Source organism: Labrus bergylta, chromosome 22, assembly GCF_963930695.1.
Source record: "Labrus bergylta chromosome 22, fLabBer1.1, whole genome shotgun sequence".
Classification (NCBI taxonomy): Eukaryota; Metazoa; Chordata; class Actinopteri; order Labriformes; family Labridae; genus Labrus; species Labrus bergylta.
Genome location: NC_089216.1, coordinates 310,199 through 321,250, shown reverse-complemented (window position 1 = coordinate 321,250; position 11,052 = coordinate 310,199). Strand labels below are relative to the sequence as shown.

General features: G+C 41.3%; 1 protein-coding gene across 1 annotated transcript in view; it reads right to left on the bottom strand.

Annotated features, from left to right (window-relative positions):
• Nucleotides 1-1,075: 1,075 nt before the first annotated feature.
• LOC110002864 (tetratricopeptide repeat protein 39B) overlaps nt 1,076-11,052 on the bottom strand; it is an 18,813-nt gene continuing 8,836 nt past the window's right edge. The window contains 14 exon segments of the mRNA XM_065950299.1: nt 1,076-3,968; nt 4,045-4,161; nt 4,265-4,382; nt 5,189-5,300; nt 5,942-6,062; nt 6,327-6,418; nt 7,551-7,712; nt 8,359-8,418; nt 8,630-8,697; nt 9,037-9,145; nt 9,286-9,351; nt 10,085-10,190; nt 10,264-10,328; nt 10,870-10,937. Of these exon segments, the coding sequence (XP_065806371.1) occupies nt 3,872-3,968; nt 4,045-4,161; nt 4,265-4,382; nt 5,189-5,300; nt 5,942-6,062; nt 6,327-6,418; nt 7,551-7,712; nt 8,359-8,418; nt 8,630-8,697; nt 9,037-9,145; nt 9,286-9,351; nt 10,085-10,190; nt 10,264-10,328; nt 10,870-10,937 (1,361 nt within the window). The 3' untranslated portion in view covers nt 1,076-3,871.

The following is an 11,052-nucleotide window of genomic DNA, read 5'->3' as shown; positions in this document are numbered from 1 at the left end:
TAATCTGTAACAATGAAAACCATGTTGAGCTTCAGCTGTGAGAGTTAGCCGGACAGAGGATAAAAAACAGGACTTTAAGATCAGAAGCATTGAGTTTAATGTTTGTAAAACTTATAGACGTGTTCAGAACAAAGTTAAACATAAATCAGTCAGGATTAAAGAAGAACAATCACATCCTTGAAAGGCAACCAGTTAGAGGAGTATGGCTTTCATTTTGTTTCCACACAAAGTTATATTAGACGACAAAACATCATACACACAACAATAAACCTGATTATTATTATCTTATAAGTTGTAGTCTAAACAAACACATTCGTAAATAGGCAGGATGACAAGTCCTAGCAGAGATAGTTTGACACCAGTTGGGTTTAAGTTGTTGAACAGTTCCGCTAACTTAAAGGTCCAATCAGTGAGCTGTGTAGAGAGTGAGATGATAAAGGTATCTTACTCTCTGATCATTAAGGAAACATGCTATGTTGAAGTGCTGGCTTCTCTGACAACAATGCAGCAGCCAGTATGTCCTCCTTCTAACTTTAGATTCTGCTCCTGAATGCTCTGGATTTGTTTGGATCAGAGAAGGTAGGCGCTTTTAAGACACGCCCCCACACGGCCGTTTTGGACGCCCCTCGGTTTGTCAGATATGAGAGCAGTTATCAGGTCAACAGGTGTTGCAGTGATGGAAGCGGTCAAGAGAAGTGGTTCAGATAGAAGTGATTGTACCCGACCTAAAAAGCCTCTGCATGTTTCTAATAAGCTCCACGAGCAGAAACGTGCTCAAACTAGGATCAATATTGGAGATGCTTTTGAAAAATGGAGAGAGGTTAGAACACAGAAAGGTTTACAGACCCATGCAGAGCTGGATAAACACTGAAGCTTCAGAGTCCACCACATGGTGACCTGAGTGAGCATCCACTCTAGAGAGGAGGGAGGGGGGGAGACAGCTCTCTACAATTAGAATTTAGACTGCAGTACTGATTTTAACCACTAGGGGTCATAGTTATTGCTCCTTTAAAATAACATTCTGCACTAATGTGAACGACAAGACAAACCAACACAAATGATTCTGATGCGCTCGTTGAATTTAAAAACCTTTAATATAAACACAAGGCGAAATAATCAAGAAAAAAGGCAAAATACTGACACCCACAAAGAGGCACATAAACATAAAAGATAAACACATAATGACTCAAAATGAAGAATCATTCTCATGTTTTCATTGTATTGCACCACATTAATCACCGTCTGTTACGGTAAAGCCTGGCCATATATGGTCATATCACTTCCTGCCGTGAAGCACATACAGTTACGTCTCACAATAAAGAATAACATGCAATGCAAAAAGAGAAACGCTTCAGAGATACAGTGGAACACAGACACACAGAGGCACTGACATGAACAACTGAATGAAACAGGACGACAAAAACCCTTCATTAAAGAAAGTCTGTGACAACTTGGTTTTCTTTGAGCAGTACTTTAAGTCAAAGTTTCAAGTTTTTCACCATTTTTAACCCCAAAAACGTCTAAAGGTTGACTGTTTGAAAACTTGATTTTGAATAAAATGTTGTGGTTTTATTCTACCTCGACTCTCAAGAATAACAAAACTGTTGGTTATTTTGTGTCTTGTCATATTTATTCGATATTTTGATACACAATAAGGTGTCAGTAATCACATTAGGGATGCATGTGTTTACTCGACTTAACCGTTAAACGCCATCGCTAGTCAGCACCAGAATTACAAGTTGGTGAAACTAATTATTAACGCTTTAACTCGATGTCGGACTAATGTTGTGCTCAGACTGCAACGCAGCCGTCCCCCACTAGTTGGGGCTGTAGCTCCTGTTAACGGGCCTGCTCTCTGTGCTCTCCAACCCAGATGTAAACAAAGTGAACAGATATCATCTGAGCAGAGCGGTTTGTCAGTAATTAGATCTGTAAGGTGGAGATGAAGTCCGGTGTTAACGAACACTGATGTGAAAGTTTTTGTTCATTCTGTGACAGAACAGAAAGCATGCTAACGTTGTAGCATAAGCTAGGAGTGCGATGCTAATACAACACACCTTGTTAAATCAATCACTGCATCTAACTGGAAATATTATTGATCAGTACAATACCTTTAACTTTATGACTGAGCTTATTATTTTCTGGAGGAAGTGTTAGCATTAGGCTATATTAGCATGTTAGCTTAAAACTCTTTTCAGTTTCCAAGCATTAGCGGTTAAATTAAAATCCACTGGAGCGTTATTTTGTTTTGTCACAACTTTCTCTATAAAGGACTCTGGTCTTTTTATTCTAAGACTAACAACAAACTTCTGAATATTTTTCTGCACTTGGCGCGTTAACTTGTTACGTTACATTTGATATCAAACACTCAAAAACTACACCCTTAAATATAAATATAGGACATAATCATTAATAAGCACCAAATACACACAGAAAAAAAAGACACGCAGAGCAAGAGACACGTATGATTTGGTCTTTGAGGTCGACACATTCGTCACGGGGAGAAGGCGAACTGTTCCCTGCTGTCTCCTTTATTGGAGTTGGAAAGTTTTGAACAATTAGACGCAAAATAAGAATAAAGTCAGGAAATATTTCTCACTATTGTTTGTATTTCTGGTGGTAAATATTTATATTAGATTGTGCTTTATTTAAACTTGTCAGTCCATAAATAGAAAGCGAGCATTCATTTCTTCATGTTTAGTGTTTATAATAAAATCTCTCATAACACACACGACGACTCGTAAAATAAATTAATCCTTCAGGATTTTTAGTTTTCTGTCAACAGGAAGTGAAGCAGACGTGGAGAAAGGGAAGTTTTAGTTGTGCAAAGATTCCTCGGAGGCGGGGCCGTTCGGCGTGCAGTGACCAAGCTGCAACATAACGAGTTTAAAAATGAATGATGCTGAAGTGTAAATAAAAACTGCAGTTCCTCAAGTGTCCACTAGAGGCTGACTTCAAAGTGAGTCAGTCCCCATTAGCTTAAAACCCGCCTCAGCTCCAGCCTGTCGTTAAGTTGATTGAACCTTCAAACCATCCATGGCAGAGATTATAGGTGTCTGAGAAATGAAAGTCAAATTACATTAAAAACTGAACTTCATGAAACACGGACGGAGAAAACGACGGAGAGGTTAATAGAGTGTTAGCTAAGCTTGTTTATATTGCTGCTAAATGTGAGCGTGTACCGCCGGCTGTGTTACTCTGCTTTCTTTTCTATTGCCTGGCACGTTCAAGCTTGGAGTATGAGTCTTTAAGCTGTGTGTGTGTGTGTGTGTGTGTGTGTGTGTGTGTGTGTGTGTGTGTGTGTGTGTGTGTGCGTGTGTGTGTGCGTGTTATTAAAAGCCACGGTTGGTGAGAAGGCTGCGTTGCATGTGCACAGACACGATGGCGTGCTCCGTGCACATGTGGCGTGACATAAGGAAATCATAAAGGCAAACTATAAAGATTATAAATAATGTGTTCAGACGGTGAGAAGAGAATCTCTCGTCTCTTATTGGTTCCTCCTCGTCGCCTTCAACAGCTGATCTCTGCTGCAAACACTTTTTTCTACCTTGTGCTTTTATATGAACCCCCCCCCCCCCCCCCCCCTCCTTCCTGACATTAAAATGGGATTAAATAGAAGCTCGACTGATAACACGTTTTATCTGACAGGCGCTGAGAGGAAGCCCGTTGGGGGGGTCGGTGTAACTTGAAATAATCTCATCTGTCCTCAGAGTCGAAGGAATAAATAAGCACGTTATACATATAATGATTACAAATATATAGAGAGAGCCCTGTCGTACTCCTGATCTCACACCCTGATACTGGTCTTCACTGAGTGAGATACACCTGGACCCTCCTCGAGTCCAGCTGCACTGTGACGTGTTGGGGAGGATTACGGGGTCCCAACAGGGGATCCTTTGAGGCTGCTGAGGGCCGCATGGATCCTGAAGTGCAGTCTGGACTCCATGGAGTAGTCCTTGTAGTTAGTCCTGATGAAGAACAAAAGCTCTGGTTCAGTTTCTTGAACATAGAATTAAAGGGAAGGCTTCAGGAACGAGAGCTTACTTGGCGTTCTCGATGTACATGGCGGCCTTGGTGAAGTCTCCCTGCTGTTTGTAGAGCAGACCCAGCTCATACAGAGTGAAGGGAATCAAGTAGTGATCGTATCTGATACGACCCTCACTGAAAGTCAAACACACACACAAATACAGATAGGACTCGTTATCTTCTCTCTCTGACACCTCAAGGAGATAAACAAGTGCCTGACTCCGTGTCTCTACGTTACCTGGAGAGAACCTGCGTGAAGCAGAGCTCCGCCTGCAACAACCTGCCCAGGTGTTTCAGACAGAGGCCCTTCAACATCTGGACCAGGCAGCTGTCATCTGGATGAAACTCAGTCGGGTCTGATCAGAACAAGATACAAATCGTTTTCTCATATTTTATCATTAATAGAGGTGAGAGACAAAGCTTGTCTTGACTGTGTTAAGGAAAGATATTTAAATAAGACATTTATTAAGCTACATGTTGTTAAAGTAGCTGGTTTACTATCCAGAGCTAGTACCATGTAGGACCCCATACTGCTTTACAGTAACCTTAAGACTTAGTGGCATAGATTCACAAAGAGGCTGGAAACATATTCAAGAGAATTTAGAGACTTGGTGGTTTCTAATCTCTTCACTTCCACCACATCAACTTAATGCATAGAGTTGTTGTCAGGTGATTGGCCTTTGGTCAGTATTTCCCAAAGTTGGGGTTGTGAGACAATGTGAGGGGAGTTGCGAGATGCCTTCCATAACCAAATAAATAGTTTAATCATTTAATTTGCGCATTTTACCCATTAATACATATATACATAGTTGAATTTAAAGTACAACTACAGTTGTTCTGTTACATGTTTCAATAATTTACTAAAATAGGGACAATGGGGTTCCCCAGTCTCTAGCAAAGTTATTTTGGGGGTCCCAAGCTGAAATGTTTGGGAACCCCTGCCTTGGTTATTAGTTTAAATGGTAACTTATGTAGCAGTATCATCTGCATAAAGTATAAACTGTCATTATTTATTCTGATAAGTTGCATGCAGTACAAACAAAAGATAAGTGTGCCAAGAAAAGAACCCTGTGGCACGCCAGGTTCACTCCAATGATCAGTATAATTAGTTAAGATTGTGGGGAAGTAGCAATAGTAGCATTGTTGTAGTTTTTCAACTTACTGGAGTCGGCTCGAAGCTGCTCCTCAGCAGCCTCTATGGTCACCAGCAGGGCTTCGGTAGAGTCGGCTCTCTTCCCGACGATGGTGAAACCGTTCCAGACGTACATCATCTCCTGCAAAGAAGAAAACAGTAATAATCGACTGTTAATGAAAGCTTCTACTTTTTACAGTATATTTCACTGTTTCCACAAGAACAAACGGACATCGTGTGAATTATTTCTGAATTCTGTGGCTGGATGACATATGCATGGCATATCTTACAAATACTGCGGCACACAGTTACCACCAACTCCAAGTCATTTGTTCACTCTAACCACGCATGGTCATGAACGCTGTTGTTGAATTACACTTCTTTCAATGCGGCTCATTTGCTGATGAAGGGAACAGTTTTGTCACAGATAACTTCCTAATGACTCATTAAAATACACGCCAACAACACTGTTACAACTAGTGTGGCAAGTTGACAGCTTTGTTACGTAAACGGTGGCTTTTTAACTTCTTTTTTGCATTTTTCAACATTTTTATGATTTACGTTTATGGCTCACTGAAGTCTTTACTATCGAAACACTTGTTAAGCCAGTGGCGGTGCATCTCACATGCAGTGTTCAGTGTTAGGAACAACATCTGAGGTAGTTGATCTACTTTGAGATTTCTTCTATTTCTACATGGCCAAATTAAACATATCTAATAAATCTTTGTAAGTGATGGCACAGATGTATTTTTCTGTGTGTATGGTCGAGAGGTGTGTGTATACCAGTGCAGGGATGACCAGGGGGATGGGCTTAGCAGCTTTGTAGCGTCTGGACTTCCTCACTGCAAATTTCTCTGTTGGGATCGACTTCCCCGCAAGCCGTTGTTTCAGCCCCTCCACCTGCCTGCACAAGTAATCATATTCATACTTATATTATTAAACCCTGAATGATATCATACAACCTGAGCCCCTAACCATGACCGTTAGACCTTACAGAATTTGAACTCAATAAAATCCTGTGTAGACTCTCAAACAGTCCAAACAGAAGATCACCTTATTATCCACATCCTACAACACATTTCACACATGAAGTCTGAAGAGTGGAGATTTAAGTGAACTCCAGAAGATCCTGTAGTAACATTATTAATGCTAAAAGAGGTTCACTAACCTAAAGAGCTCCATGATGTCCTCCCCAGTCTGCTTCACCTCCTCCTCAGACATCATGCTGAGGATGGCTGCTTTCTGGTACACATAAATAGCCTGACAAAAGGAAAGAGAGGATTTATCTTGGTCCTTATGGGAGGTAGAGCCTTCAGTTATCAGGCCTGCTCATGGTACCTACGGTCTCTAAATGTACTGAGGGAGGTAGAGCCTTCAGTTATCAGACCTGCTCATGGTACAGTCTCTAAATGTACTATGGGAGGTAGAGCCTTCAGTTATCAGGCCTGCTCGTGGTACCTACGGTCTCTAAATGTACTATGGGAGGTAGAGCCTTCAGTAATCCGGCCTGCTCATGGTACCTACAGTCTCTAAATGTACTGAGGGAGGTAGAGCCTTCAGTTATCAGACCTGCTCATGGTACAGTCTCTAAATGTACTATGGGAGGTAGAGCCTTCAGTTATCAGGCCTGCTCGTGGTACCTACGGTCTCTAAATGTACTATGGGAGGTAGAGCCTTCAGTAATCCGGCCTGCTCATGGTACCTACAGTCTCTAAATGTACTATGGGAGGTAGAGCCTTCAGTTATCAGACCTGCTCATGGTACAGTCTCTAAATGTACTATGGGAGGTAGAGCCTTCAGTTATCAGACCTGCTCATGGTACCTACGGTCTCTAAATGTACTGAGGGAGGTAGAGCCTTCAGTTATCAGACCTGCTCGTGGTACCTACAGTCTCTAAATGTACTATGGTAGGTAGAGCCTTCAGTTATCAGACCTGCTCGTGGTACCTACAGTCTCTAAATGTACTATGGGAGGTAGAGCCTTCAGTTATCAGACCTGCTCGTGGTACCTACAGTCTCTAAATGTACTATGGGAGGTAGAGCCTTCAGTTATCAGGCCCCTCTCTTTTGGAATCAACTACCAGTAAGAGTCCCAGAGGCAGACACCCTCTTTTAAGAGCAGGTAAACATTTCCTTTTTGATAAAGCTTATAGTAAGGGCTGGCTCAGACTTGGACACTCCTAGCTAAGCTGCTATAGGCTTAGACCATATGGCAGCCTACTGGCAGAATCTTTCCATTATTTACAAAACAATAAATAATCTAGACAGAGCATGGGACAATTGACTTGTAAGGAAAATTGTTTTTGACTTGTAGACCCTAGCAATCAGATTTTTATAACTGATGTTTTCTGTCACATCTTAAAGCTTTATGTGGTTTGTATGTGTCTACTCACTTTAGACCAGCGGCTCTCTTTGCACAGCAGGTCAGCGTAGTGGTACGCCTGCTGCCACTCCTGCTGGTAGGAGTGAGTCCACATCAGCTCCCAGTAACACAGGTGGTGGATCTGCTTCCACTCCTCCTGGCTGCTGATACACTCCTCGTACATCGCCCGTGCCTGAAACATGGAAACATCTGACACATCAACACTGAGCCATGATACATATATATATATATATATATATATATATATTTAAATAGTTCCACTAAATTCCAGGAAACTGATGTGTTGCATAGACTGTTGATAACTTTTTCCTGCTCCACTTTTCAGAAAATGTGTGCTCAAACAGGCCGTTTGGAGATTTTCCCTTCATGACATCACAAAGGGCAGTAGCCCCTCCCCCAGGTGGGTGACACTCCCACAGCTAGGTGTTTGTTCTGCCCTCTGAGTCTGCCTTCTCACCGTAAACAACAGGACATGGAGCGAGAAAGCCCGAGACACCCAAGCCCTTCCAGAGAGGGGCGTGGTCAGACACAGTTCATTTACATATTTAAAGCTACAGACACAGGAACATAGATTTACATATTAGTCATTTAGGCTTACATTTTTGTGATTTCTATTTTGAAATAAGAGGTGATGTCAGGTGAATTTGTAATGGTCATGAGACGATTACTGTCACTTTGATTTGATTTGTTACAGCATTCACTGTCTGAGGTGAACTTTGATTGAGGCTCAAGTTGAGTTGAATTTTAGGGTCAGCTAATATTTATGTAAAGCGAATGAGTGTCCTCACTGATAGTTAAAATGTGTGTGTGTTTCAGACCTTCTCGAAGTTCCCTCGCAGCGTGGCGATACGAGCAGAGTAGAAGAGAATGATAGAGCCCTGAAAGAACAGAAACAAAAAGCAGTTTTTACATGTTTAAATCTCTTCAGCTAAACACTGCAGATGTGTATGTGCAGCTTTGACTTCTTTCACAGTAGATATTAAAACAGAAACATAAGCCATGATCGGTTCTCATGACGTCGTTAATTGTCTTTTAGGTCTCGAGGCTGAACATTTCATATTATATCCAGACTCAGTTTGGTCGACTTACTTTGGGGTATTTGTGTCTGTAGGGCTCCAGCAGAGCTTCAGCCTCCACCAGGTTCCCCTCTCCAGTCCCTGATCAAACACAGTCACATGATCACCTTCTGTTATCATGTCAGTAACATGATCACCTTCAGTTATCATGTCAGTAACATGTGATCTGAACTCTGCATGACCAGAGAAGAACACTCAACCTTTAAAATCATACAACAGAACTTGTTTAAGGCGGGGAGAGAAGCAGCAAATCCTCCAACAGACATGAGTGACAACAGCATGTTTTTGATTAAGTCAGACAGCATGAAAGAGGAGCTGGGAGGAGGAGGGATGCAAATGTGGCATGCAGAGGGAGCAGCAAAGAGTAGGCAGCTAGAGCAGCTTAAGTAACTAACGCTATTCTCAACATGTGTTTCCTACCAAGTATGAGCGACACGTATGTGTGGTAGAAGAGCAGAGTCAGAGCGCTGAGGATCGCTCTCAGGCTGTGACTGGACGCTCCCTCCCTCAGCTGAGACAAACCGAAGCCCTGCACAGACACACACAGGTATTAATTCATGAACAAAATGAAGCATGACACCTGTGTGAAAGTCCTTTAAAGTTCATATTTACATGTTTTACACTCAACAGACAGACTTGGCGGTGTCACTTTAAAGGTGATGTACTGACCCTGTTCCCTGAGAATCCGATGAACTCCAACAACCTGAGAATCCTCTGAGGGAGGAGCGACAACATCTGAAAGCCAGAGACAGTTAAGAATTTAAACAAAAAACATTTAAGAAGTCGACATTTTGACTCTTTTTATATTGATGATCCGCCGATATGCTGATGACATACTCCTATTCGTGGCTAAAACATTTCATATAAGGAGTGTTCTTGTGATGATTATTTTGACTTTAACTTGCTAATTGATTAAATATTGACTTATTCTTTAACCCATGACATGCCAAGACTGTGTGAGTCACTTTTTGTAAGATGTTATAACTCAACCCATAACCCAAACCTTTGGGCGGGGGGATCAAATTTAACACCAAACTAATTTTGAACTTGTTTCTGTGGAAGTAAAGTTCAGATGATTTTAAGAAACTTTGATGAACTTAAAGTAGCAAAAATATTGACAACCCTTTTGGTCAATGAAAATCTATCTGATTCAGGTTCTTCATCCCATTTTGATTAACTAGCTGAACGTAACGTTAGCTAAAGTGAGCAGTCTGCAGACTTCCTTCATAAATCTCAAACTTCATCTCAGGTTCTTTCAGTCCACTGTAAGATAAGGTGATTTAACAAACCTGCTAGCTTGAGTCAAATCACAGGTTTTAAGACTCTTAAGAACATTTAGGATAAATGTAACTCCACTACGCAACACAAAATGTCCCATACGTCTTTTTTGTGATTTTAGTGCATTAATGCTTTATACTGAATATTTAAACAACATGACACCAACCAGTGACCAGCTATAAGAACTCACCAGGTTAAAGGAGCCGATGCCCAGCTTGACTCCGCCCTCAAACTGTCTGAACGCATCAGACTGGCCCGCCAGGTCCTGAGATGCATTCAGCACGTTCTGACATTCCCTGATTGATGAAACATGATGTCACAGTCAGAACGAAACTGAAACTGAATAAAAAAATAAAAACTGTCACTTACTTGTAGATTTGGTAGCTTGTTCGGATCTTGATGCCCCCTTTGATGAAGCTGATCATGTTCTCATCCTGAAGAGACAAAGACAGATTATTTTCTAGATATTGAATACAAGCAGAATATACTCAGTTTAACATCTCACACTAACCTTCCTGCTCAGGGGGAAACTATTTTAAATTATATATTTATTTCTTTATTTCTGAAAGTCCAGATAAATCAAACATGTTCAGTGTTTTACCTTCTTATTTAAACACATATAAAAGTCCTGTTTCCTCTTATTACTGATACACTCTGTTTACCATGAGCACCATCTAGTGGCCTCACTGAGAACTGCATGCAATGTTTTTCTAATAAAATCCAATCTAGTCATGAGGACGGCTGTTCAGATTATGATGTCACTGTGATATCACCAGGGTTATTTTAAAGAATCTATCATGATGCAGTGTGGGTAGTATTTATTTTAATATTGCAGATCCAGGGCACAGAGAAGTGTCTAAATGTGCATCGGCTGCTCACATGTTGAGGATCTTTATGATTCTGATCTTTAGTTATTATTCAATAATGGTTACAGAAAACATTGTTATAAAGAGACGGACGGACGGAGGATCTGACCTGAACGAACGTCAGCGTGGCTTTCTGCAGCAGACACTCAGCGTAGCAGATCTCTGCGTGCATCTCCACTGCAAACACACACACACACACACAGACACACACAAACACACACACAGTGAGTCAGCCTGCTTTTTGTTTGACTTTGATGTTTTCTGAGCTGCAGGCTTCAGTTGTCAATCAAAG